The 27,318-nt window shown below is 46.5% G+C and overlaps 2 protein-coding genes and 1 long non-coding RNA gene across 6 annotated transcripts; 2 read left to right on the top strand and 1 right to left on the bottom strand.

The window, feature by feature from the left end:
* Nucleotides 1-360: 360 nt before the first annotated feature.
* On the bottom strand, nucleotides 361-8,739 carry LOC119160065 (uncharacterized). 2 transcript variants are annotated; one of them, XM_075889314.1, is made up of 4 exons: nucleotides 8,053-8,739; nucleotides 5,140-5,419; nucleotides 2,285-2,323; nucleotides 361-502 (listed from the first exon to the last, which is right to left on the bottom strand). In XM_075889314.1, exons 1-4 carry the CDS (start codon nucleotides 8,242-8,244, stop codon nucleotides 492-494), a joined length of 522 nt encoding a protein of 173 aa, XP_075745429.1. In that variant the 5' UTR covers nucleotides 8,245-8,739; the 3' UTR covers nucleotides 361-491. The 2 variants fall into 2 exon arrangements, with proteins under 2 accessions (XP_075745429.1, XP_037268702.2); XM_037412805.2 differs by lacking the exon at nucleotides 2,285-2,323 and having other exon boundaries at nucleotides 8,053-8,730.
* A 3,831-nt stretch (nucleotides 8,740-12,570) lies between these two features.
* LOC142803696 (uncharacterized) lies at nucleotides 12,571-24,066 on the top strand. The gene is made up of 3 exons (XR_012894233.1): nucleotides 12,571-12,707; nucleotides 23,472-23,603; nucleotides 23,896-24,066. It is a non-coding gene; the product is annotated as an uncharacterized LOC142803696 (long non-coding RNA).
* On the top strand, nucleotides 16,337-22,874 carry LOC142803695 (uncharacterized). 3 transcript variants are annotated; one of them, XM_075889311.1, is made up of 8 exons: nucleotides 16,341-16,697; nucleotides 17,609-17,738; nucleotides 17,868-18,043; nucleotides 18,502-18,561; nucleotides 18,633-18,692; nucleotides 18,758-18,862; nucleotides 18,918-19,031; nucleotides 19,328-22,874. In XM_075889311.1, the coding sequence occupies exons 2-8, from the start codon at nucleotides 17,623-17,625 to the stop codon at nucleotides 21,487-21,489; spliced, it is 2,793 nt and encodes a 930-aa protein (XP_075745426.1). In that variant the 5' UTR covers nucleotides 16,341-16,697; nucleotides 17,609-17,622; the 3' UTR covers nucleotides 21,490-22,874. The 3 variants fall into 3 exon arrangements, with proteins under 3 accessions (XP_075745427.1, XP_075745426.1, XP_075745425.1); XM_075889310.1 differs by having other exon boundaries at nucleotides 16,341-17,738; XM_075889312.1 differs by having other exon boundaries at nucleotides 16,337-17,738; nucleotides 18,758-19,031; nucleotides 19,328-19,362.
* Nucleotides 24,067-27,318: the final 3,252 nt, after the last annotated feature.

Below are 27,318 nucleotides of genomic sequence, written 5' to 3'. Positions count from 1 at the left end.
CATATGCTGATTTTTGCTACCTACAGAGTAGTCTATTGGAATGATAGTGTGCATCAACAAAAAAATTCACATTTGTTGCGGATCCCACGTCCCATAGGCCATAATTGCTTCCGCGTGTAGTACGTACTACGTACGATTTGTAGCAGTTCTTATCGTGTAGGAAGAGTTCGTGAGGGGCTGTAGACTGCTCTGGCAGATTTCTTCACCACACACTCTCAAACGAATGAAAAAAGCAAGCAAACCTTGTTGTCGAGCTTTATTTGGCACTAATGTTGGGAACTGTTGAAGCAATAAATATGTGTTTTGCCTGGGTGTCGCTCTACCGGTTGTCGTGCACGGCGTAGCAAAAGGATCCTCGTTCGTCGTCGCAGCTCAAGCGGCAACAGGCGAGTCCCGGTTCCTTGCAGTCCTCGTTGTCGACGCACGGCTCGCCGCACTCGTCTACCACTAAGTTAGCAGGGCACGCTGCCATGGACAAGAAGGGCATCACATCAGTCGTCATCTAGAACAGCCAGAACACAAAAAGCACACAAACTCGGTCAGGAACAGACGTACGCCTCGTGTGTGAAACACAGTCTCCATTTTGAGTGTAAACATTCGACAGAAGTCTGTCTGGTTGGGTATGAAACTGGGAGATGATTTAAACTCCAACCAAAAGTTTTGAAGAAACCCGACGTTTCGAAACGGACTTGGTTCCTTTTTCAAGGGTGACTGTGGAGACAACATAGCAGTTGAAGACGCCGCTGCTACGTAGTCTCCACAGTCGCCCCTGAGGAAGGAACCAAGTCGGTTTCGAAAGGTCGGGTTTAGTCAAAACTTTTGGTTGGAGTCTAAATCATCTCCCAGTCTCCATTTTGTTTGTTTGTCGACACTGAACCGCGAAGGCAATATTCGCATGCGTGTGCTCTAAGGACCGCGAATGGGACCCCGGTTTTGCATTCACTACACGCTAATGCAGTCCGTCGGCTTACTGTCTGGCTCGCTCAGACGGTCGCTAGAGGGCTTATATTGCATGCGGCGCGATGGGCTTTATTCAGAGTAAGCTGATTTGTGAGAATTTCCCGGATTGTTTTAGTATTGCACCACTGCCGCTACATATAAATGTACTATGATGCAGTCGCTTTGCCGCGGGGATGAAATTCCCAAACGCATAGTGAGGCAGGACGTAGTGAGCTCGGGGAAAGGAAAGTAGACCAAAAAATTCAATGAATTTTTCATCAGAGCCGTCGCTGGAGTCAATTATTGTAAAGTGGACTTGTACTCTGAGACTGGCAGATTTACGTTTAGTGCAGTCTCCCGTTTAGGCCAGCGGTGTATCCAAAGGGAAGAGGGGGGTGGGAGCGGTAGGGACGATTCCTAAGTCTCTGTCAACAGCCCCTCCACCTGCCTTCAGTGCCTGTAGTCCACCTCGCTTATGGCAAATGAGTGGGACCAATTACCAGTTTTTATGCTGCGATGGAGTTCTTGCGATGATAGTAACTACTTAAAAAAGTCTGGACACCACCGCCTCTTCTTTCTCTAGTCTTGCTTCAAGCCCTTCCCCCCTCCTCTAAATCTTGAACGATTGGTTTGATCAGCCCAACGTTGGGAGGCAGTGAAGACAAGATCACTTGTCGACACGCTGGCTCCAGTTACACCTCCATAAAATGATTTTTCATTTAACACACAGTGTTCACTGCTAACATGTTCTAATGTGTGTGGTGAGCCTAAGCTCCTCGTCAATATCTAAGGTATTATTTTTGGCATATTGATGAAGTTGTTTAGGCAGTTTGCCTCAGCGCGGTCCGTCGCTTCAGAGCAGGGCCGCCAGTGCATGCATGCCCAAGTAGCTTGGCGCACATGTGCACATGACCCGTGCTAATTATGCAGACGGGATTTGGCGCAAAAGAATGCCGCCGCGCGGGAGCAGCCTGGTGGTGCGGGGCAATCTTGGCGTTTGCAATGTACTATAATGAAGTTTTATTCTCCCTATCTCTCATGGGATCACAGGCAATTAAAATGTGACAATCTAAAGCTCTGTGTGAGTGGCAACATTGTTTTTCTCACCTGGATTGCGAAGGGCAAAAATTGGAAGTATTTCCAGAAAATTGTCGCTTCGCTGTGAATATGGCTGGAAGACTGTCGATTGAGTTGCAACTAAAAGGCACGACTAAACACCGATCACGGCATCGTGACTTTCGCGGGTTTACGAGGAAAAAAAGAAAAACACGGGGTTTTAACTTCCACGTCACACCTTTATAGTATGTGCAAGTTGCGTGACACTGTGTACATGGCCAATACTCACGCAAAGGTTGTATGCGAGGGAAGCCCAGACGCACAACCTCTGCAAGGAACACAGCAGTGTATTACTCGCGCTGTTATGGTTATTTTGCATTTTGCAACACTGTGCGAATTTCAGCTGCAGCACTAGGCATGACCAGTACATGGTACACTGGACATGTAATTCAAATGAAATTTTGATGCTTTCTCACAGAAAGTTGGCTGATACACTCTGATACAAACACATCTTATAGAAGAAAACTAAAAAATTTCAACTGTACACTGTGCAACACCAGAAGTGCGTCTGACATCGCTTGCCTAAGTCTGCGTTAGTGTGCGTTGATTAAAGAAATGCATCCTGGCTTCTTTTCAAAGCTAATAAAGGTGCCGTGTAACACGGCCATGATTCCATCTTCGTTCGGTTCCTTTAACGGAGTACATATTTCTGGAGGTAAAAGGAATTTCCGTGAAATGTACTTGGACTCCGGGGATGTGTAATGCCGTAAGAACTACTTCAATGGTGTTTGATAGTTGTGGAGTTAAAAGAAGCTTCCGTTGAGTGTCATTGCACTCTGCGTATATGTACTCTTGCAGATTTCCTCCAGTGTAAATTTGTGTTTCCGTAGTTAAGGAGTTCCCGTCGAATGCATTTGTACTCCAACGACACTGATTTCTTGCGCATACACAAACTACTAAGAAACTACGTGCGAGCATGACCTTTGAATGCTGAATGTAGGTGGGTTCAGTCGCCACTTGCTGCAGATTGTATTTTCGCCTGGGTTGATTTGCCTTGTTTACTCGATTATTTTTATATTTCACTTAGACATAAAACATACTTCCTCTGAAGGTGAAATGAACCTTTATTTAGTCCTGATTTATTTAGCGCTGATTGTCAAAGTAGTGGGCCCCACAGTTTTCTTTGTTGCTATTTCACCCTCTCTCTCTCTCAGGCACAAACAGCAAAACTTCGCACCACATTGTGAAATACAGGTGTCTCGAATATTTGTGCTACTCATTCTCAAGTAAACAGTCCTTTTCACTGCGTGTAACTGACTCGGTGTCATTTATAGAGACAGATGTTTGCCCAATGTGAGCACAATATAGATGGATGTGAAAATTTCGGTAAGGCTCAAAAATCGTGCTTCACCGCTTTGTTGACGAGGCCTCTTTGTTGTCATTAATGAAGGTATAGTGGCATAGCCAAGAGGGTGTCTGCCCCCCCCCCCCATCTCCCCTCCTTTCTCCCCCCCCCCCCCCCCCGTGCAAGGGAAAAAAAAGTGCATCTCAATACTTGATTCGATTCGTGGCACGTTTTCGTTATAATTTTTACCGTGCCATTTATTTTCCCGATTTAGTGTACGTTGCACTCATAATTGACATATAAACGGCATGAAAGATACTGCGCTTGAATGATATTGAACGCAAACTAAAATGGGTCTATTTTTTTTCAGCATGAATATTATTGCTAGAAAAGTGAGAAAGAGCTCTCAAACCATAGAGAATGTTCTACATGTGTTATGTAGAAGAAACTAGATTCACTGCCCGTTATATTGGTCGGGGCATTGTCGATGTTGGGATAAACAACTCGGGTAGTTTGAATGCTTACTGCGGGGTTTTTTTTTTCGTTTTTTTTTCCCCATGGCCTGGACAGAGTGGATTCTACATTCCCTCTTCGTCAGCTGCATCAACAACGCATCATCATTCAAGACTGCCCCTACCGATTACGTCGAGTTTATCACTAGGATTTTTCCTGCACAGCTAAGTTCTCTGAATGCGCGTATTTGTGATCAGTTGTACAGGACCAGTTCGTAACGCCCTTTTTGGGCTATGAGAGTAATGACATATCGCCGTTCGCGACGACGCCTGCATGCGACATCTGCCGGAAATTCGGGCAGCCTGTCAGTAGCACGCCGGCCCCCCTCTTGTTCCAAAGTCAAAGAGCCCCCCCCCCCCCCCCATCCTTCCCAAAGAAAAAAAAATTCAGCATACGCCCCTGCAATTGGGTGGCGGTCACGTGTATACAGTGCGGATGGTTGACAGTGAGAAGAGGAAGGGGGAAATTGAATAGTTTTGTAACAGTTCTGAATAATCACAGCTAGGGGTAAGGCCATCGCTGAAGTCATAGGAGTGCCGCCCTAAGGAATATATCTTCATACATGTCAATAAAAAAGTCTGCGTCATCAGCATAATTTACACGAGCTGATTGGAGTTTTGTCTCTTAAACCCGCTATAAAATTTTGCAATTGATGCCTTGCACATGATGTCATGAGCGCACGTAAGTACTGAAACACGGCAGCTTTGATTACGTCAAAGCAGCATAATCGTGTAGTGGTTAATTTGTTTCAATGTGATGACTTACACCGCTGAAATGTATATCTGCCCATTTTACATGAATAACAAAAGAACCAGCATGCGGTGCGCTGATAACATTAACGTGACATGACAAACATCGCATCCCACCAAGGACATAAGGCGAAGAAAAGTTTAAAGCGGAGTTGATCCCCACATAAAATTTATTGCACACAAAGTTCCCGACGTGCTATCGAGGTTCCTGCCCCTGGTGCGAAGGAAGTACTCCTACACTGTGTCACATCATCACCTGAGGCTTCTCACAGGATCCGCCGCACCTGACAGACATGGAAGTGACATCAGAACACTCAAGTTGGAGCCGTCTGGAGGGCGCGACTGTCCAACTCTGACCAGGCCAACCATTTATGGTCGGCCTGGTCAGACGGACAGTCGCTGACGGACCAGGCCGAGCGGCCCGCTAAGGCAAGTGGGGCGGGCCCTTGAATAAGGTGTGCCCCATAACAATGTCTTATATTTCATTACAGTTTTTTTTTTCTGTTCTATTCCGCCAAGTACGCGCGCATCACTTACCGGACTCGGGCCTCGTGGCCTTGCTCTTGATGCACGAGCCGGTGATGCGGGCGAGCGTGACGAGCCGCGAGACGACGCAGCAGGGCCTCTGCCATCGGCGCGTGCCGGGGAAGGCGTGCATGGCGCAGCAGCCCGTCTGCTTGCACTGGTCGCTCGTCTCGCACGCGTGCATGAAGCTCAGCGGGAACGGGCACATCTCGTACATGCCGAAGCCCAGGTCTATCTGCCGGCCGCCATTGTGCCGGTTGCCGGCGGCCCCGTCCGCATCGGGCTCGTCCACCTGTAACATTGTTGTGCCCGCTGTCGTTAAGTGAAAGCGTGGGGAGACAGGTAAATAACGCCACGCGTGCTACATTATCCACTTGATACGTTAACCGGTCCGTTAAACACTGCCTTGTCTAGCCGCGCAGGATTGTCTGGGAAGCGTGACGATGATGATGATATGGGGGTTTAACGTCCCAAAACCACCATATGATGGTGAGAGACGTCGTGGAGGGCTCCGGAAATTTCGACCACCTGGGGTTCTTTAACGTGCACCCAAATCTGAGCACACAGGCCTACAGCATTTTCGCCTCCATCGTAAATGTAGCCGCCACAGCGGAAATTCGATCCCGCGACCTGCAGGTCAGCAGCCGAGTACCTTAGCCACTAGGCCACCGCGGTGGGTCAAGTGGATCGGCAGTGATAACGCTAGAGTCTTTGTCACATGTATAAACGCCGGCGCACCTTACAGCTAATCAGATTACGTTCGACGACTGTTCTCGTTACTATCAGTGTACAGCGTGTATTGCTTGTACTTCATTTTGAGTTTTAAATACCTGGGCACAAGTTCTTCCACCAACAAGTTCCGTATTTTCCAGTGTAGGCGCAGCGTTCTTAAACGTCACGGCCACTTGACAATACTACAGACGCCGAATGGGATGACAGATGGGACATTTGATATCCCGTGTTGGCTAAATGGTGTTGCGACTCTGGGTCCAGCGGGTCTCAGTTTGGTAGCTGGTCCCCGTCCAAAGATCCATCGTCGAACAAGTCCGATGAGGCGCTCGTAATAACGACAACAATTTATTTACATGGTTAGTAACTGAGAATTAGAAAGGAGGTGATCAAGTGATCAGAACTGTACAGGAGAACTGTTGAACTGTAGAACTTGTAGAATACACAAGAGTCTTCCGTTTATATAGCGCCGCGTTGCCAACGCTGGGCGCACTGTCCGCGACTTCAGCCAATACGGCGCTCCATGGTCTAGGTGCTCCCCCACGAATGAGGGGAAAGACACCACACAATGCATGTGGAGAGGGCGCAGTCCGCACGATGCCCAAATATGGTCGCCAAAGTACTGCACCGACGTTTTCGCGCACGTCTGATGACTTTGGTTTCCAGGATTCTTCTGGCAGCTGGGTGAGGTTTGAAAAACCGGCTGCTAGTACACGTGTCAAACACACGTCACCAAGTTTCGCGCACGCCTGATTACATTGGCTTCCAAGATTCTTCTGGAAGCTAGGTGAGGTTCAAAAAACCGGCTGCCAGTACACGTGTCAAATTTGCCTGACTGTTTGGGTAGGACAATGTAGTGGTGGGCCCACATATCGTCAAAATATGCCACCCCATTCAGCCTATCTTATGGAGAAAGGGGGAAGGAGGAGTGGTCGACTAATCCCTCGTCGTCGAGGCTGGCTCCCGCAAGGGCTGCAGCACATAGCGCATCATCCTTTTCTTCACCCCCACATTCCATTTCTGGTTGTTTGCTAGAAGCTGTGGCTTAGCTGCACATATCTCGGGGCTCCGCTTGACCTCGCAAGATGCATCCACAACCAATTTGGCTTTGGCTTGCAGCCTGAACTGCAAATACCATGCTGGTTCCGAGATTTCCAGATTCTCGGTGACCTCGAAAATGGTCCAGCTGCCTCCTTGTCTGCCTCGAAAGCCTTGCTCGCACAAACACAATGGTCTTTCTTGAGTCGAGCTCACAATGGCCTCTCTTTGCTCGTGCGTTTTCTCTGCGTGAACCAGTCCCGAACCCCTCGTTCAGGTTTTGCCGAGAGGAAATTAATCCGTCTTGACGGCACACCCTTGCTTGGAATGCGTCGAAATATTTTCGTCCCGTTCACAAAGGCCGAAAAACTTCAATAATGATGACGGTCGTAACAATAGTCTTTCATTTGTCTTTGGAGTCATCGACTTGGTGACGTCATGGTACATTGGGCATTGAATGAGATTTGCCGTTGTCGTGCAGCAGCTTTGGATATTTAAAAAAAAGCAAGCTCTGAGTATGTTTTTAGTCGCTGCGTTCGCTTAACAAGCGTCAACGTAACAAACTATTTCTGGTCAAGGAACGAAGCCACCGGAAAAGAACGAAGCAAGTCACTGTATTGTGACGCTGTCACGTGCACAGAAACTGAAACTATAGCTTCCAGACACATTCAGTAAATTGGGCTGTCGTGAGGCGAATTGTTTACTGTTTGTAATTGTACACAGACACACAAACACAAACTGTCATGTTCACAGCTGCCGGCCAGTGTCACTGATCGCAATGTCTACACTCTTAGCGCGTAACACGGGCGAACATCCAGCACCAACAGTGCTGAATCTTCAACTCCTTCCAGATTTCACCCCTTCTTATCTTATTCCTTCACCCCTTCTGATCAAATTGTTAGCCACTTACTTAGGCGTGCCTCTGTGGGATGTATGTTGTGCCAAGCACCTTGCCCGGCGGAGTCGGCTTTCCTGCTAAGTTGGCTGTCTGATTTCTCTTATATTATTTTATTATATTATTTCACATTGTAGTGATCAAAACGGAGACGAAGCTTGAAACTATCACCACCAGGCAACTAGAATATAATTCCGAACTATTCAGCGCAGCTTTGGGGAGAGGGGCAGGTGAAAAAAAATTACGTAATGAAAGTCACTAACCTTGTTGAACGCGGTGCCTTCGTCGGAGGCGTTGAGGCTCAACGCCAGAGCGTACAAGTGCTGCGGCGATAGACTGGCGCCCGCTTTTGGCAGGTTCGTGCAAACGACCGCGGCCCCCACAAGGAACATGGTCATCCTTATGAACGCCGCCGTAGACAACGGTACTCTGACACTGCTCCGTTGGGCACACATCGCGGCTCCTTCAACGTACGAGGTGTTGCTTCAGCCCGGCGATATTTGGAAAGCCTCAGAGGTGATGGGAGGTTGTTGCCAGTGATCGGTTCACGGGGGTGACGGCGGACCGCTCCTCTCGTGCGCAAAGGGGCTGTGGAGGTTCGGTGTGGCAGGGGGCGGGGAAGGGGGTGGTGTTGCTCGTTGTCGGCGGGGGTAAGTACCCCCTCGAGCGGCGAGGCGACCTTCGTGCGTTCCCAAAAACTGGTCCTTCCTGGTCCAGGGGTTTCCCCCCTTTGCGATCGCACTTCGCCGCCGGGCGACGTCAGGAAGTTCGCCGCAAGCCGATCAATCCACTCGCTCTTTATTTTACCTTTTAACCGGCGCCTTTCCCACCTGGCTTCTCTCCGTCTCTTGTCGGCCTCTTTCTCGTCTTGACCCGAGTCCCATGTACTTACCACCTTGACCCGTTGCGTGAGTACGTGCCGGATGCAATGCCCTCTCCACTCTCTACTTGCCGTTATTGTGGCATTCACGCAGGGCTGATCAAGCTTTTCGTTCTTATTGTACAGTCCGGAAATAAAAAAAAGAAAAGAAAGGTGTAAATAAGAATGTAAAACTTAACGCGGCTTTGTTAAATTACTCTTTAGGAATGCGCACATGCTTGCTGGGGGTGGCATTCAAAACGCCGAAAAACAAAAGGCTGAACAATCGATATGCCAATTTAAAACTCCGAAAGTATAAAAAGCCGAAAATGTGAAATGCCGAAAAATACAAGCACCAAAATGCCGACATAACCCAGCTATAGTGGCAGATAATGTTTCATAACAAGATAAAGGTTCCACCGGCTTTGTTCGATGTGCATGCGCTTTCGGCCTCATTTCCAATAGCCATGTCCCCTTCGCATATGGTTTAGCCCTTTGAAAACAGGAATATATTTCCTTGTTCATAGAATTTCATGTCATGGAGATAAATTGTGTGCAATGCCTCGTAGGAAACTTATGACATCCACATTGTCCCGGTTGGGCAGAGCAGCTGCCAAACGACTTTCACATTTAGATCGTTCGGCATTTTGCTTTTTTTTTCATCATTAAGAATTTTCGGCATTTCAATATTTCGTCGTTCTAACTTTCGGCGTTCCATAGTTCTGCCTTTTGATTTTTGGCGTTTTGATAAGGACCCTCTATCTGCTATCTCGAGCGATGCTGTTCTTTTGTGTGACGTGGTGATCTGGGCAGTGGAGAACAACCGTAACAATGACGATAGTAATGATATGTGAGGTGTCATAACCATATGATTATGAAAGACACCATAGTGGAGGGCTCCGGAAATTTCAACCACCTGGGGTTCTTTCACGTGCAGCCAAATCTGAGCACACGGGCCTACAGCATTTCCGCCGCCATCGGCAATGCAGCCGCCGCAGCCGGGATTCAATCCCGCGAAGAATGTCGACAATAAGCGACTCCTTTTTATCGGAATATAAAGACTGGCTGATATGGGCTGGAGAGCGACAGAAGCATACAGTGAAAAACGCCTGACGTTGGGGCGCTTAGCCGTGTCCCCGATACGGGAGACAAAGAAGTGCCTTTCTTTACTAATAATATAGCCACTTTATTATGATGTTGGCACCAAGTGGAAATTTTACCGTGCGTAAGAGCCACGTGACATGACGCACCTGTTCGGGATATCAACACGATGCGGTTTAATGCGTTTCTGCTGCGCAGGAATGGAACCGTATGTGTATGTGACCGTGACACGGCAGAAAACGAACAAGTGGTAGTCAAGAAGCGCGTCACTCATTTTCCCCACGGTTCAATAAGACTGTGCGACACTGCCAAGGGCCGCGCGATGAATATCACGAAACTGGGGGCCGTCACTCTTTTTTTTTTCGTGTTGACTGGAATATGTAGCTGGGGATACTCAGGAATGTACCCAAGTGCATTTTTGGTAGCGGCCCTGTCCGCACATGACTGTCTTCGTATTGATGCTTTTTTTTCTTCCTAATGATTCAGTCAGCTCTCGGTCGAAAATGAACGACGAAACCATGCACCCATCGACCATGAGGGTCGTATCTGCACACACACACACACAAAAAAAGTTAAGGCAGGTGTTTCTACTCTCGCCGCAGCTAAGCGTTGTCACGCATTAAGTTAGTGTGTTTAAATTATCACTTATTTTGTGCTTCGCGGAATATAAAGTTGTGTGACATTGCTAAGATGGTACCCGTATCATTTTCTCGCCATTGGCGACTAAGCAACATGTTTCTTTATTAATGACGGCAAATCATCTCGACGAACCAATGAGATACTGGGAAGTCTTTCTTTCAAATGGAAATGTTAGCTGATATTCTGCAACATTACCCCCCCCCCCCCCCTTCCCTGTCCCACCTTTTTCAATGCCCCGGTCTTTGCGGGAGGACTGAATTTCGTGACTGGTGGCCCGATAACTGAGTTTGAGACCCCTGGTAGCCACGTTAATAAACCCCAAGTGGGCGAAATTTCCGGAGCACACCACTACAGTGTCTCTCATACCCTTATGGTGGTTCTGGGACGTTAAACCCCGACAATTATTATAATATTATAGATCCTGGCGGAGAAAAACACAAAAAAGGAAAGGCTAACCGTGTCAAGCCCAATTGAAAGCAGAAAACGTAATAGAGCTGATTAGCGAGCACTGAGAAAGGTGTTCACTAAGCTAACAGTTCTCGCATAATAAAATCAGTATCAAGCGCTTGGCTAATTACAGTGGGCACGTGCGCATTTGTGTAAGTTATGATGAATACGACGATGTAATGCTGCTGCGTGCCGTGTGACACACGATTAGGTTACTTCCACAGGGATTTCTGCTCTACTGTCTTCGGCTATATCAAAGCAACAAAATGATCACCGTGTTAGGCTATCTTTATCTATTCAGATTCGTGGTTTGATATTCGTCGTTATTTCTATCAGGAAACTCAGACAGTCTGACCATTTGCTCAGTAAGCAGTTTCATTTGTTCGAAGTTTTATTTTTAATCTAATTTCCCAGCTTGGCTTTAGTTTCGCAGTATATTTACCTTGAGCATCCTGCCGCTCGGTTCTCGGCCCAACCCCCTTCGTGGGTGAGCGCCATCCATAAGAGGTCATCATCATCATTAATTAACACATCATTATCATCATCATCATCATCAGCGGGTACGAGTGGGACTCGCGAGAGCTCAGAAGAAGCTTCGAAACCGTCCGGTGCGCTGCGCTGTTCTGAACGCTCCCAAAGGCTTCCGCCATCTTGGGTGTCGCCCTGAAGTCTCGACTCCCGCACTTCAGACCGGGCTGCGTCTTGGAGTCACCCAGTGGCGTCCCGTGCTTCGCTGCGGGCACATATACGCTGGATGGTCACAGACGGCCAATACGCCCCGGGTAAAGGCTTTTCTTTAATTGCCAGTGTACCGAATGCTCTTTCCAATCTGACTGCGGAATGTTCTTAAAGAAATAGTTAACGAAATAGGAAAGAACCCCAAGTGGTCGAAATTTCCGGAGCTCTCCACTACGGCGTCTCTCACATTCATATCGCTGTTTCGGGACGTTAAAACCTACAAATCAATCAATCTGGGAAAATCGAAAATCGTTCCAGAAGTCGACTGTAAGGTGCGGCAGACGTCCACAAACTTTGAGGTCACTCTTAGTAATTGAAGAACGTTTAATCATGAACTTTTCAGTACAGCTGATATTGCACTTAATAAATTGTAGCCGGGTAATTCACGTTATATGTCCACTTAGAACGAGTTCTAACCGCGACACCAGTTTTGAGATATTCGTTGCGAAACGTGGGCATTACACGCTGCACAAGACGGCGCTTCCTTTCTTGTTTCTTCCTTTTTTTTTAAGAAAACGATGACAACGATTCATTTTTAGCTACAAGCCTTACGGCGCATATCTCAGAAATTTCGGTCATGACTTTCATTCCAAATTAGATACGCCTTTCAAACGCAGTATCTACAATTCGACGACTGCAATATGTGCAGTTAGGTAAAAGTTATTTAGTGAAGCATAGTTAATTGACTACAAATAAGCGGGCTTTTGACATTTATGAACGCCTACTGCGCTTGACAGCTTAATTTCGATAAAATTCCTTTCTTTTTCGCCCGAATGTTTTAGGCCGATTCTTACACAATTTACCGACTTCATTTTCGTCACGGAAATGACGTCAACAAAGCAGCGAAGCCTGACCATGAGAAGGGACTTCCCTCTACAGATACCGAAAGGGCACCTTAGTTTTGTGACTGATACCTATGTAGGAGGGATAGACGTTCTTCGTTCTTACCATCAAATTTCTTGCGTGTGCATATTCAGGCAGTCTGGGCGGCAAAATACACGCTTACGACAGGACGGCGACCACCACTTCGAGTGACGTGGCCCTGGCACCTATCATACCAAGCGGGTGAAGACGGCATTACCACCTCCACCAGCGACCTCTGCGCTTCGCCTTACATCGACGACAAGGACGCATGTGAGTTGTTCCATCCGGCGACAAAACTTCACGATTGCCTTCTGCTTCGGACGAACGTGTACATCCGAATCAAAATCCCCCTCATTTTTTTCCCCCGTTCAAAATGTCAAGTGCCCAATCTCTCATATTAATGGTGTAGCCAAATCATGGCACACCGGGACAATGCCCCCCCCCCCCCCCCCCTTCCTCCTAAAATCTTTGCCGTGGTACACAGAGCCTCAAATGTCACTCGACCACATCTGCCTGCCCGGTGGCCACTTCAGATGTAAAAAGTGCCCCCTTACCCCCGAAAAAATTTTCGCTTGCGCTCTTGTCTCAAATTGACCTGAAAATATATCGGACCTGAAAAACGAAACTTCGAAAAAAAAAACGGCTTCGGCTAAACTTTTTTTACGTGCATTTAACGTGCAATGCATCATTTAATTTAACTGTTAACTTCAACATATAACATTTAACGTGCAATGCATCCTTACAACTTGCATGATGTAGCACTTCGCTTCTCGCCCAAAGACTTCACACGCTAGGGATCGTTGAGTGTTTTTTGAGAGTCCCGATGCAACTCTATAAAATGCACGTGAACTCTCTTTGAAGGGAGTCATACATGTGACATGTCAGGATTTATGAATAAAAAGAGTTAAAGTAGCATCCCCCCTCCCTGATGTGCGTTTTTCTTGCTTCTAGCTCTATATCTGAGCTTCTATAGTTTTTATTCATGTCAATTATGTATATGTACGTTTATATGTTAGCTTATTTTCCTGGTTGTTTGTTATTGGGCAGCTATTTATTACGCTTTTTATACCTGCGGCCTACAGGCTGCATGCGGCTCACGTGGCAGTATGTGGCCCCCATCACTAGAGTCGCTGTATGTGCTCCCTATGCTAACTGAAGGTAGCGTACGCAGCAACTCTACCCTAGACATTGTTACGAGCCGCGTCGGTGGCCGCAGCGGACCCAGTAGGTAGCATGGAGCTGGGTGGTGGTCGTCATTCCGCAGGCCACGGGGACATTCAGAACTCTAGAGAGCTGAGGCAGAGGGACAGGCGTAGATGAAAACTTAACAAGCCGTTTATTTGCAACATGTTGGACAGTAACGTCCGAACGACGACTCTTCTCGCGACTCTCTCCTGTTTCCTTCTGGCGGGCTGCTCCCGCTGCCTCGCCGTGCAGTTTCGAAGATATAGGCGGAATGTCTCTTCGGGGAACCAACAACTCATGGAGAGAACAACACAAGTATCCCTTCACACACGTGGCAGATGCACGTGGCACACGCGCGGGGACTAGGAAGCGACCACGCAGGAGAAATTCACGGCAGTCGCTCCTGTAGCACACAACCGGCCTTCCGCACATTCCAGAGGCGCCCGCCCGTAGCCACTGTCCCGCAGGTGAAGCGCACAGCCGAGACAAATACAGCCGGTGCAGGTGACAACCCGCACCCCACAAAAGAATGTCCGAGATGACGGGAAGGCACGCTTGGGGGCAGCCGGCCCAAGGACTTCGTTACTGCTTTGTAACAACATCAACACCTTCCCCCCTTTTCCTTGTCACTCCTTGTCTGGTGGCCAACATGGCCTAAAACGGGGTTCTCGCATGCGACCTACATCTGATTGCAACTTGTCGACAAACGGGCTGACAATGAGCCCGATTCCTGATTCAATTTTCTAATTGCTGCGAATTCGGTGAATTTTCATTTTTTAGCTGCAAAGCCAGCTCCACCTCGTCCACCCCATGATTTCGCATCGGGCATCTGCTGTGTCGGCGTCATGCAGCTTGGCCTACCGCTTCAAAAGGTTGACAGACTAGATATTAAAAAAAAAAACGATCTTATATAACTGAGGCAAGGTGCTTGTTTGGGCAGTTTAACTGAGGGACTGCGTGCCCTGTATAATTCTACATGCCAAACAGCATTCCAGGCAAAAAGCCTTCGTCAGATTTTTCACCCTTTTGCTTTTCCTTCTGTTTCTGTGTGAAAACGAAAAGAAATGAATAAAATCAGTTTGTCAATCAATCAGTCTCTCTATCAACACATATTTTCTCATTACACATTCCGAAAAAACAAGGTATTGAAAGTTGGCTCAAAGTGAGGGAATTCTATGTCTGTCGACTCTGCAGAAAGCAATATTTTGATTTTTATAGTAAGCCACAATTTTTCTTTGTTTTGTAAAAACTTTTCGAGCATGCAAAACTCGCGCAGGAAACTTACAACCATAGATCAAGGAAAAAAAATTGCAGCATATCCACGGAGTGAATGATGGATAGTGCGGCGAAGCATCCGTCCGTCCATTCGTTCTTGCTTCCGTTTATCAATGCGTGCGTCTGTGTGGCCGCGCGTGCGCCCACCCGCCCGTCCGTGTGTGCGTCTGTTCGTGCGTCCGCACGTTCATCTGTGCGTCCGTCCCTGCGTTCGTTCATGCATCCGCTTCTGCGTCCGTCCATGCGTCCATCTGTCCGTGCAGCCATCCGTGCGTCCGTCCATGCATCTGTCTGTGTGTTCGTTCGTCCACCTATTCAACACCACCATCTCGCATCTTTTCATCATATATTCCTCATATAGAAGCACCGCCGTCCAGCGGACATTCCAAGAACTGAACGAGAGGAGGCACACGCACACTTTCTTACGGCTTGCGCTTCGTGTCTACTTCCCACCTTTAACCACCTCGAGTTCATGGATATGCTGGTTCACTGTATTTATGGCACTGCGGCCCAACATTCGCTAAACCTATCCAAAACCAAGGAGGTTACGCCCAGCGAGTATAACGTAGGAACCTTTTCCTGTCAGATAGTGCTCAATGTACATGCCAATGGCTGCTAATGGGAAATGAGAGACAGGAGAATTCGGCTTTTACTTTCTTACGGCTTGCGCTTCGAGTCTACTTCCCACCTTTAACCACCTCGAGTTCATGGTATATATACTAGTTCACTGTATTTACGGCACGGCGGCCCAACGCTCGCTAAACCTTTCTAAAGCTAAGGAGGTTACACCCAGCGAGTATAACGTAGCAACCCTTTCTTGTCAGATAGTGCTCAATGTACATGCCAATGGCTGCTAATGGGGATCGCAGCGTGCGCGTTAACTAAAAGCCGAATTCTCCTGCCCCTCATTCCCCCTTAGCAGCCATTGACATGTGCATTGAGCACTATCTTTTATTGTTCAACAACGCACAGAAGAAATCTCTCACCGGCATCACCTTGAAGGTCCAAATGTTATACCTGTTACACACTACAACGGCTACAAGGAACGAACAAGTGTTGTTATAAGGAGCTTCGCCCCTAAAAATACCTACCTCTTAACTAAACGGCGTACGTCCCTAATTCATATCGTGGTTTTCAGAAGCCAAACCCCAACAATTCTTAATAAACTGTCCTAACCATCCCCGCCATAACTTCTGGGGTCGTATTTGGTGTTTTATAAATAAATAAATAAATAAATAAATAAATAAATAAATAAATAAATAAATAAATAGGTTGCTTGAAACCACGGAAATGAACTAACAAGTTATTGTATGACACATTAACGTGCGCCGGATAGGCGGGCCAAAAGCATAGTTCATTGGTCAGATTGACCACAGATTTCTAAAAAAAAAAGAGCGACCCCACCTGTGACGTACAAGCGATGACGAGGGCTATAGCATAGAGAAAGAAGAAGACAAGAGCGGACACTCCGCGAAACCTGGCCTCAGGAAGTGCGTCACGACTACGTAACGAACTAGTGCTCCCACCACACGTCAGAGGGCGCAAGCGCAAAAAAAAACACAGTTATAATCAATGCAACAGAATTGTTTTCACAAATTAATAATTACACGCCCAAATTTGGTATGTTCTTTATACATAAAAACGATTTATTCAACACACCTTACGCGATTATTTTTCTTCAGCCGTACTGTCATAAACACCATCTACCCAGCGACAAGCCCATGCATGACTGACAGCGAGAAGCTTTCGTCGCTTTCGTCAACGTCGGCTGCGTCGGCGTTTTCAAGCGTGAGATAACAGGTGAGGCACGTTTTCAAGCGAAGCTTGTTGAATGACATGTTGTTGGTCTTGTTGGGTCATTTTTTCAGAAAACGGTTACGCCTGCGCGAAAAAGACACCATGCAACAAACATAGAAAGATGCACACACACACGTTGCGCTTCGTGTGTGCGAGTTTGTTTCTTACGTGGCGTGTCATTCACGCAGTTGTAACCTTTTTCTGAAGCTTGTAAGGACTGGGAGGTTCGCTAAAAAGAAAGTTTGTGGCTCTATGCGGCGGTTAGACGGGAACATTGTGCAACGTATGCAGTATAGAAAAGGCGGCACGGCGTCAAGCCGAGGCGACGCGTGCTGCGTCTGCCACGGACGCGATCGTCTGTGCGCTGAGCATAGCTGGGCAGCTAGGTCGTAGGCTCGGTGCAAAATATTGAGAAGCGTTTGTTGGGCCTCGCATGCTTCACGACGCATTTCCCGAAGGCTCGGAACACGAATAATTCTTGGTGTGCCGGAGGCAAATCTGGACTAGCCAAGTGGCCATCATCTTCGTTTCTTCGCTAGCCTTGTGCCACTAGTGCAAGCTGCCCACAAATTTTTTTGACGTTTCCAATATAATTTTACCGCACAAATTTCAACTACGATTTTTCTTCCCAATGTACTGCTGATACTGCGTACGCACGAAGGTGTTCTAATGTTCCCAGGCCGCGATACCATTGCATTACAAGGGATAGCGGCCTGGAAACTTCTGAAGATCTTTGTTCGTGGTCTTGACGTATATCTTTGTAAGTCAGAGTTTTATGGGTCAGAGATGTATCACTGGTTTTGTATTGTGCATCGATTAGCTAATCATTCAAAGGGGTTTGCTGGTACACTTATGACGTGCACATATCTTTTTTGTAATTTGACAGCGAAGCATCCACTTACTAACATTTTCAGACCGCGCTGACGCCATGCCGTCCGGCGGTCCAAGCTACGGCAGCTACTGCTGTGTATCGTGGTGCTTCAACAATGGCAGAACCCACAAGAAGCCTGGGACGAGTTTCTTCCGCGTACCACGGGACGGCAGGTGTGTTAAAGCTTTTGTATGGTTTGCATGTCTGTAGGCTTACTGTTCGTACTTGCTAAGTGAGGGTAACAATAAAAAATCACTATTCAAGCACTTCCCCTTTCAGCTGATAGTTCATTGCCAATGCAGGATGAAAGCATGGATGCAGTATGCTGGACGCGATGATCTCCTGAGTAAGCCGGCCAGCCTATTGTACGCAACGTACAGGGTTTGTAGCGACCATTTTACTGCTCAAAGTTTCATGGACCCTGGGCACACAAGGCTTACAAGAATGGCTGTTCCCAGTGTGCAACCAGCTGCACCATGTAAGTGATTGACTGAAACTCAAATATGTGCAATAGCAGCCACTTGTATTGAATCAGTGGCGACAGTTAACCGTGAAGATCTCTGTAGCCGATAGAGAAACCTCACTACAGAAGTAACACTTGGAAAGTCTTAAGTTCTGTGAATTGTGGGCTATTACCTTCCTAACAACAGCTTTACATTTCTGTCATTTTTTGATGCTCTGGACCTGCGCAACTTGTTTTGAAAGACTTTAAAAGGGCTATTTCACGTTACCTTCAAGCCTGAGTGCACATGTACGTATACCTTTCATCAGTGAAAGCTGCCACTGTTGATAATTCCAAAAATCACAAATTACTTGTTTCCTAGTTGGTGCCGTCTCTTTTCTTCCACGTTCGACCAATTTATGCGTTTGAAAGAGCTGTTTAAGCTTCCCCATGCTACAAGCTTTGTAACTTGTACCAACTGCACATATATGCAGGTTCTCTGAGCGTCGCTTCAAGTAGTGACTGTGACATGGCTGCAGAAGCTGCACTGCAAGGTGCGGATGAGCTTCAGTTTGTGTTATTATAAGCCTCTTACTGACACATTGTCGTAATTTCATCTCTTCAGGACCTGCGGTAGAGGCTTCAGAAAGCGGCTCCCACACATTGAGGTGCCCCGATGAACAGGGTGCGTTCAGTGTCGCGATTTCTTTTTTTTTTTACCCAAATTGACTGTTGACCAAACCTCTGCAGGTGGCAGCTCCCTTGTAGCTGGTGAAAGAATTTCTGATGATTTCGTCTTGCCGGAGAAAACCTTAACCAGTCGTTCAGCTGTCACAAAAGGAACTTGTGTGGCCGGTAAGTTGTATGTTCACTTCAACACCAGAGTGGATTGATATAGAGACTTCCGCAGGCCGCTCGCAAGATTGTTCCGACAGCATTGTCCGAGGCACTGAACAAGCTTCACAAGACCCTCCAGAAGACGTCTCCGCCAACAGCTCCACGCCTGAGTGCCTTAGAGAAAATGGTGACTATGCTTTTATTGCAGCAGTTTTTAATGTGCTATTTTATGTTTAGGACATTCTGAGGAAACTATCCTCAAAAGGACACTACGTGTGCACTTACAAAATGTAAGGGTGGGCTCTCAGTGATTTTCATTTTTTTTGTGCATTGTCAACATTGTGAATGGTTTGTTTTTAGGTAGTGGAATCGAAAACTTTGTACCACAGAAAGTTGTGCACCTTGGGTCTGAAAGAGCGAGGAAAGTGCTCGTATGGGATTAGTTGTTCTTCGCTTTTACATCAATTTTTTTGTTTATTGCAGTGCGTTCCTGTGTGCCAGCGACAATGTCTCCATCAATGAAGTACAAGCAAACCATTAAACATCTGCAAGCCAAAGTAGCAGCACAGCGGAAAACTATCAAAAGACTGCAGAGACAGCCTCACCAAGCACCGTCATCGACTACGAAGGCCCTTGAAGTTATCCGACCGCACGTCACCGAGGAGGTTTTTAAACTTCTTTCTGCACATGTTCGCTTGAGGCCCAAATGCAAGGGCAAGCGGTTTCCCGTGTGGTTCAAGAAATTCGCTCTTCACTTAAACTTCCGAGGTCCACGAGCATACCGATTTCTGGCTCCGTATTTTTCTTTGCCCTCCCGGCGTTCATTAAGGAGGTGGCTAGCTAATGTAAAGATGACTCCAGGCATAATTCCAGGAATCCTTTCTTCCATTGCAACAAATACTCAAGCTTGGAATGAACGGGACCGAGTGTGCGCTTTAGTTTTCGACGAAATAGCACTCAAAAAGAATTTGTACTATGATGCTTCAAGAGACGTTGTCCAGGGTTTTACAGATGATGGCACTCATCGCACTTCAACCATCGCTGATCGAGCACTGGTTTTTCTTCTTGTTGGTGTTTCGAGAAAGTGGGTTCAACCGGTTGCTTTTACTATAGGGCACACATCAACACCATCATCTGTTATGCATAACTTGCTGGTGTCACTCATTTTGGAGCTTAGGAGCATTAATATTGCAGTGAAAGCAGTCATTTGTGACCAGGGCAGTTCAAATGTAAGTCTCGCTAACCAACTAAAAGTGACTGTAGCAAAGCCTTTTTTTGAAGTTAATGGTGAGCGGGTATATTACATTTTTGATGTTCCGCATTTAATTAAAACAACGCGCAATAATGTCCAAGCACACAAGTTATACATTGGGGATGACATCGTTAACTGGTCGCACATTGTAAGCCTTTACCAATCCTCACATGAGTTGCGGTTGCGATTGGCTCCAAAGTTGACTGAACGGCACGTTCATCAGAAACCTTTTTCTAATATGAAGGTCAGCAGAGCAACTCAGGTCTTCAGTGCATCAGTTTCGATTGCTATCACGGCAATGGTGTATGCGAAGGTGCTGCCTGCCTCGGCCATCACTACAGCTCAATTTTGTGATCGTATGGACAGGATTTTCGATGCCTTGAACAGCTCGAGTAAAAAAAGAACTTCGCAAAAGCTGCGGCATGCAATCATGAAAAATGATTCAGAGCTGATTGACTTCCTCCGAGGCCAGCTTCCCTGGATTGCATCATGGCAGTTTGTTGGCAGACGTCAACCACAAACCATCGTAGGTTGGCAAATTACAATTCAGGCAATTTGTCAACTATGGGACGACCTCTCCAAAAATTACAATTTTGAATACCTGTTAACACGCAGGCTTCAACAGGATCCTCTGGAGAACATATTTGGCCACATTAGGCAAAAACAGGGTTGCAACACCAACCCCAATGTAGCACAATTTATTTGTGGCCTGAAGCACATCTGCATAAGAAAACTCTTCAAGCTGTCAGAATACGGAAATGTCGAGGATGATGAATGTGACCTCCTCCAGGAACAGCTGTCGCCATTCTCCCTCACCAGTGCGTCTCTTGTGGATAATGAGGAGTGTGCACAGCCACAGCCTGACGACTTTCCCGCTCTAGACGATCTCTCTGAACTTGCGACAAACATTCACTCCCATATTATCGATGACTCCGCTGCATATTATGTAGCTGGTTTTCTCATCAAACACTTCCTTCGGAATGCATGTGACGGTTGCAGTTGCCCACAGTTACTGAAAGACGACAGTGAGACGCTTAAGGGTACCCACCAGTATTTCACAATGCTCAAAGCATACCACGTCCCCAGCAAACTTTTTGGGAATCTCACTGTGCCATCAGAAGCAGCTTTTGCATACGTACAACAACTTGAATCTCGCTTTCTTGCCATAATTGAGGCCACTGCACATCACCTGAAAGTGTGCGATGTTTTGTATCACCATCTGTCAAGTGTTGGCGATTTTCATTTCTGCTCTGCTGGGTGTCGCGCTAAGTTTCTGAAAATGTTTTGCCGGGTTCGTTTATGTTGGCATGTGCGTTTTGTGAACCGAAACTTAGACAGGGTTAGGTTCCAGTCTTCAATCTCGGGCATGCAGCTTGACAAGTTCAAAGGTTAGCAATTAGCGGCGGGTTTACACTAAAGTATTGGAGTTGAGCCGAATCCTGCAATAGCTTTGTTATGTTATTACTTCGTTACAGCAGACTTCATTATGGTCTTATATGCTTATATTCAGTTCAACTGGACTAACCACTCCTTCGTTGCATTCATTGTTTTGGTTACCCGCTATGAGGAGTACAAACACTGTGTATTCGCTCGAAGTGATTTGCATAACCTTAAAAAGAATGTTGGGCATCCTGTCTGTATTTTTTGTAGCAAATACGGGCAAACTGTACACTTTACTGTGGGTCGCTTGGTCACTGTGTATGCTTTATCTCTCCAGCTCAAGTAATATATCGATAACAAAACCGCTTGTTGAAATGTCTTCGAGCGGGTAAGGAACACAGTATGAAGTGGGCACGGTTCATGTTATCACGCTTTTCGTATTTTAGCTTCTCATCAACCTCCTCATCTTGCCCATCAAAATTTTCAAAAGAATACCCAAACTTGTAGTGTTTGATGGGGCTGCGGACGCTGCCATTTTATTTTTATATAGCTTGTGAGTGATAACGTACGATGTAGAGCCTTTGTGAAAAATAATGAGCCAAAGTGGTTTCCTTCTGCTATTTATTAGCCCTGTAATACCGCTCTCGTAGCACCAATTAAAGTCCACAATTCTGGATAAAGTGATGACTACAATCTATTTTAGCTCGCAAGCGTCACAGCAACACCCAAACGCAAATCACTTGGGATCTTAAGTTTTTGATGAAGGCGACGCATAACAAAAGCCACAAGACCTGCCAGTGTTGTAGCATAAAGTTTGTCTTTCACGTAGTGAGCAAGCTGCAAAGCCCTACCTTTCTGAGGACAAGCAGGCATCAAGTCTGCTTTTTTTCATTTTGGACTAGCTGTTCTTAAGCACAGCCAGCACACTGCACCTTTGCCTTTCTGTTATATTGTGTCGTGTGGTTTCTGTGCGCTCTTTTTTTCTATGCATTATTTCAGTTAAGCCCAGGCGTGATTCGCGACTTCATTGCTGTGTATATGTCACTTCTTCCTTCTTCATCAGCATTGTTCGCTCTGTTTTTGCCATAGATCCTTACTTACCCACTGGCCCGGTGTGTCATACTTCACCAGTTTCTCGGCTTCTGCCAACTCTAGCGATGTGTGCGTTGTCTGTGTTCTCTATGTATTTGTTACAATATTTGTTACAATTTATTTGTAAGGCGAGATGCATTTGTTGTCTACCTTTGTCATATTGTGCTTTTTATATTCTCATACTCTACCTTGCCTTTGAATAAAACATTGCGGATGCTCTGTTTCTTTGACTGATATATACATTGATCACTTGTTCCAAAAGAAAAACACAAGCGCGATGAATAAAACGATAGTGAATTATCATTACCTGCATCTCTTTTTTTTATAACTTAATCAAAATAAAAATTACGTCACGACCGATTCGCACGAACCACTGAACAAAACAAAACAGGGAATCGCTAAATCAAAACGACCTACAAAAACTATCCATTTGGGCGATGAATAGTGGTCTGAAATTATGAACTTACGACATAGCCAAACGTCGGTTATGCAAAGTAATTCAAAAGTTGCGCCAGTGAAACCGAAACCGGAAGCGCGAGCCACTTGCTCTCATCAACCACTAGGTGTGCTAGAGTCGATTGGGCCGCTGGGGTCTACGGGAGTGTCCACTCTTCACCTTTTTTATTTCTCTATGGCTATAGTTCTGCGCGTTCATTCGCTCGTGCTTCGTCTACGTTTTACGAAGGCGGACAAGATTTCAACCAGATTGTTCGCCGCTTCTCTACTAAAGCTACAGCACTTAATGCTTTAAGTAAGAAAGCTAAAGTTCTCTTTGGGTTCGACGGTAGTGTTTATGACACTGTAGTACATATATTGCCGTCGCCCACCGCAGTACCATAGTTCGATCCGTAGGTCTGGCTGATAATGTTGACTCTAATGTATCCTCGGCTCATTCTTATTCAGGCGTGCCAAGGAGAAACAAATGTGCTCAGTTATGAGAAGACGAGCATCGGTTTGAGCACTCGCGAGCAGAAGGTGGACTTGGGCCGAGTAATCTTCCAGGCTTTCGACACGCTGGATCTCATGAAAAACAAGGTGTCTCTCTCTCTCTCTCTCTCTCTCTCTCTCTCTCTCTCTCTCTCTCTCTCTGCCTAAGCTGAACAATTGAAAGGTATATCTGTTGTAAAACACTCGCCATTTTAAGACTTCTACAAGTTTCATTGCGGAATCCGTATATTTTTGACATCCTCCTTGAGTGTCCATTATGCTGGGCTGTCCGTAAAAGCATCAAGCTTACATACCTTTGGGCCAAGGCACCCGATCTTCCGTGGCCACGTTTCAGTAATTTATCTTAACCACAGTCTAATTAAATGTTTCTCCCACGCAGGCTCAGCTCGTCATGAACAGCTAGGATTTACAAGTCAGCAAACGTCTCTTGGTTTCTGTTCAACGTGCACCTCACAGACCTCACGCAAACGTGTCTCAAAGGACCCTTCGAGCGCCTGACAGGGTTTCGGGAGTTTTACCGCACCCATCAAGAATCTATACGACGCGGGTGACCACACGCCACACCAGCATATGTCATGAACTCATTTTCAGCATTTATTCATTTATTTAGTTATCTATTTATGAGCGACAATATTCTGTATGCGCAGGTTCAGCCGCTTCGTTGCAGCTCCTGAGCTCGTCAATGAGTCTCGTTATGGAATACAGCCAACTTCGCTGTTTACGGTTAACTGTATATGTATACCTGCACCTTTAATATTACCAACACCACTTTGCATGTCTCCTTGCAGTTGCCCACAAATGTCATCTATAACGTGTCGGCCTATTTTGCAAGGTGACTACAGCCCTACTTGGCAAAATGCCCATAACAGTGGTGCAGTTGGAAACTCCTACATAGCTTATGTCGATGTAGTTACGTGATTTTACTAAAGTATACACGGTTACAACGTAACAATGTCCGCTCAGCCCACAGCCGTTGTTGTCCCTTTCATGTAAAACGTGCATAAATGCTTCGTCCAATAGCGCTTGTTCAATTTTGTAACGCCTCACTTTCGACCGGTATGCTTGGAAAAGAAGCAAGAGTGTCACTCGGCGCTTGCATCACAAAGACATGAAAAAGCGGCATTCGCATCATCACATAATGTGCGCGGCAAAGTAACCATACCGGACGGCTTTCGCCTTCGAAATGTCTTGAGCGAATGCATAAGGCACAACGCGAATCTTTTTTAACAGAATCGAAATTCATCATGTCTGGTTTCACCGCGAGTTCGCTGACGTCGTTTCCGTCACGGAAGTGACGTCGATTTATCAACATGAAGAAAGGATAAAAAAAAAACTGAAAAAGTTTCGTGGGTTTGGATGGCCTCCACTCCACGAGCTCCCAGTCCGCGGCGACAAATGCCGGGTGTTCTACCCTCAGCACTTTCGACACGTGAAGTATAGTACGGGTCGGGGCCGCAAGAGAGGGTGCGACAAGTACAGCTCGCGCAAGGACGAAGGCGCTGCTCCGATTGAGCAACACCGCCAGCTGCTCCATTTTTGTACGCTATGTGCGTATCCAGGAAAAGGGACGTTTGTGGTTCAACAACCCCTCCCGAAATTTTAACGCGATAGCGTGAAAGAGCTCGTTTCTCTGAAATTCCGGTGTCGGTGTTGGTGTCGGTGGTTGTGAGCGAAAAACAATCTTGTGCGTGGCCGAAAAATCAAGATGCAAACGAAATTCAATAAAATCTAACCTGGTTGGTTGGCGTGGTAAAGTCACGTGTCTGCTTCAAAATGCAGTGAAAATAAATTACTCAGCTTGGAAATGCATCGAAAGTAACTTGCATGCTTTAAAACACACGCGTCCACATTCTTCACGATGCGACATGTAATATCACAGTAGTAAGGCGTGGTACTTGCATACTTTGCAATCGGGTGTCAAAACACGAATTATCACGAATTCAATGGTTTTAAGTGGGCCACTCGTTATATACGATGGGCACATACGTTGCTGCGCCTTGTGCAATATAAGGCCACGTAGGGGGCGCACAGCAAGTTTGAAAAAATTTCGCCCGTGGTTTAAAACATGCTACACATTACACAGAATGCATACTCGGCGACAACTTTTTTTGGCACTGAATGGAAAGCTACGGAGGCGGAGCTTCTGCACATGTATCACTACGCGAAGTAGTCCGTTTTGGCCCGCGTCTCATAACGCTATGGAAAGTGAAGGGAGCGCGCCATCAGCGTTTCATGTTGACGCAGACGTCGCTTAGCGTTCGAGGTGCACGTAAAAAGACGGGACTTTCTCGCACGTACAAAAACGAGAAGTCACAACGAATAAATTTAAAAGACTATTTTAATAGTGGGAGCTGCGTCCTGTATCAAACAGCTCCACGTAAGAAATAAGGCGGGAACTTCTATATTTCACGGTGAAAATACGGGCGATGATGTGGAACTACACCCACTGGCGGTAGGATGCCCGCGATTTGCCTCTGAATTTATTGTTAACTAAGTACGCACTATCATCATCATCATCATCATCATCATCATCATCATCATCATCATCATCAGCCTGACTACGTTCACTGCAGGACAAAGGCCTCTCCCATGTTCCGCCAGTTAACCCGGTCCTGTGCTTGCTGCTGCCAATTTATACCCGCAAACTTCTTAATCTCATCTGCCCACCTAACCTTCTGTCTCCCCCTAACCCGCTTCCCTTCTCTGGGAATCCTGTTAGTTACCCTTAATGACCAGCGGTTATCCTGTCTACGCGCTACATGCCCGGCCCATGTCCATGCCCGGTCCATGTCCAGTACGCACTATAGCTCTTTTTTGTTCGTTTGTTCTAGGGCTTCAAGCAGCCGCAAACCTTCTGCCGTCATGTTCCCGGGCGAAGAGAACTCAAGTATGGTACGCGAACTCCAGGCCTGCGGGCTTCGATGCTGGCAGGCGATCAGTAGTAGTCAAGCCATGGGCTCCCGAGCTGTGCTTCCAGCTGTCTGGCCATGCTTCACCCGACTGTTGAGCAAGTCAACCCGAAGCCACGGGTCCCTTCTCGCAACCAGCGAGAACGTTTGATCATAGAGAACCTTTTTTTATTTATCTATGGTTTGATCGTGTTCCATACTGCTTAGTGAACTATGTACTGTTAAACTATATGCTTTGAACTTTCACTTTGTTGTTCAAATGCCTGAACTACGAAATAGCAACCGTTTTAATTGATTCTGAAGTCAAGTTTTTTTTCCTAAAACGCAACCTTAATGCACACTTTTAGCTATGTCACGAATGCGTAACATGGCAGAGAAGCGAGGATCTTCCTACGAAAAACGTATACGTCAGAAATACTAACATTTCGTGTGCCACCTCTTGAGTGTGCACATACAAAAAAATGATAGAAGATTGAACTTGCATCACTCCGGAGAAAGAAAGAAGGAGCGAGAGAAGGAAGCACGTGTTTCGCGCTCTCCGCCATCAGCTGCACACCACATTGTTCTAGCACTGAACACCTTACACAAGACTCTGCTGGGTGACAGCCGCCATTAAAGACGACACGCATTTTACATTTGCTTGCTCGGACTTTTTCGGGTAGGTCGCGAATTTGTGACACTTGGCAGCAAAGGGCTAATTCTATTTATATAGTGTGCAAACTCTGAGGCTCTAGAGTGTGATAGAAACTCCGAGCTCTAGGGAGTCGTTAGCAAGAGGAACTATGCATTTTCAGTAGAACAGTGCAAGGAGGAGAGGTGTTGGCACATACCTGCCCGTTGCCCCTTGGCACATGACACGCATATATGCAGCTCAATTCTAAATTTTCTATTCG

This window comes from Rhipicephalus microplus, chromosome 3, assembly GCF_043290135.1.
Source record: "Rhipicephalus microplus isolate Deutch F79 chromosome 3, USDA_Rmic, whole genome shotgun sequence".
NCBI classification, from domain to species: domain Eukaryota; kingdom Metazoa; phylum Arthropoda; class Arachnida; order Ixodida; family Ixodidae; genus Rhipicephalus; species Rhipicephalus microplus.
Note: the sequence above shows the minus strand (reverse complement) of the source record. Positions and strands in the feature narration are given on the sequence as shown.

Bases quoted from the DNA above. Each gene is read 5' to 3' on its own strand.
- LOC119160065 (XM_075889314.1), bottom strand. From the start codon at position 8,244: ATGTGTGCCCAACGGAGCAGTGTCAGAGTACCGTTGTCTACGGCGGCG. The intron at 5,420-8,052 runs GTTAGTGACTTT...ACAATGTTACAG, and splicing joins AAGGCACCGCGTTCAACAAG to GTGGACGAGCCCGATGCGGA. The intron at 2,324-5,139 runs GTAAGTGATGCG...TGTTCCTTGCAG, and splicing joins GGCCACGAGGCCCGAGTCCG to AGGTTGTGCGTCTGGGCTTC.
- LOC142803695 (XM_075889311.1), top strand. From the start codon at position 17,623: ATGCCGTCCGGCGGTCCAAGCTACGGCAGCTACTGCTGTGTATCGTGG. The intron at 17,739-17,867 runs GTGTGTTAAAGC...TTGCCAATGCAG, and splicing joins CGCGTACCACGGGACGGCAG to GATGAAAGCATGGATGCAGT. The intron at 18,562-18,632 runs GTGCGGATGAGC...TCATCTCTTCAG, and splicing joins TGCAGAAGCTGCACTGCAAG to GACCTGCGGTAGAGGCTTCA.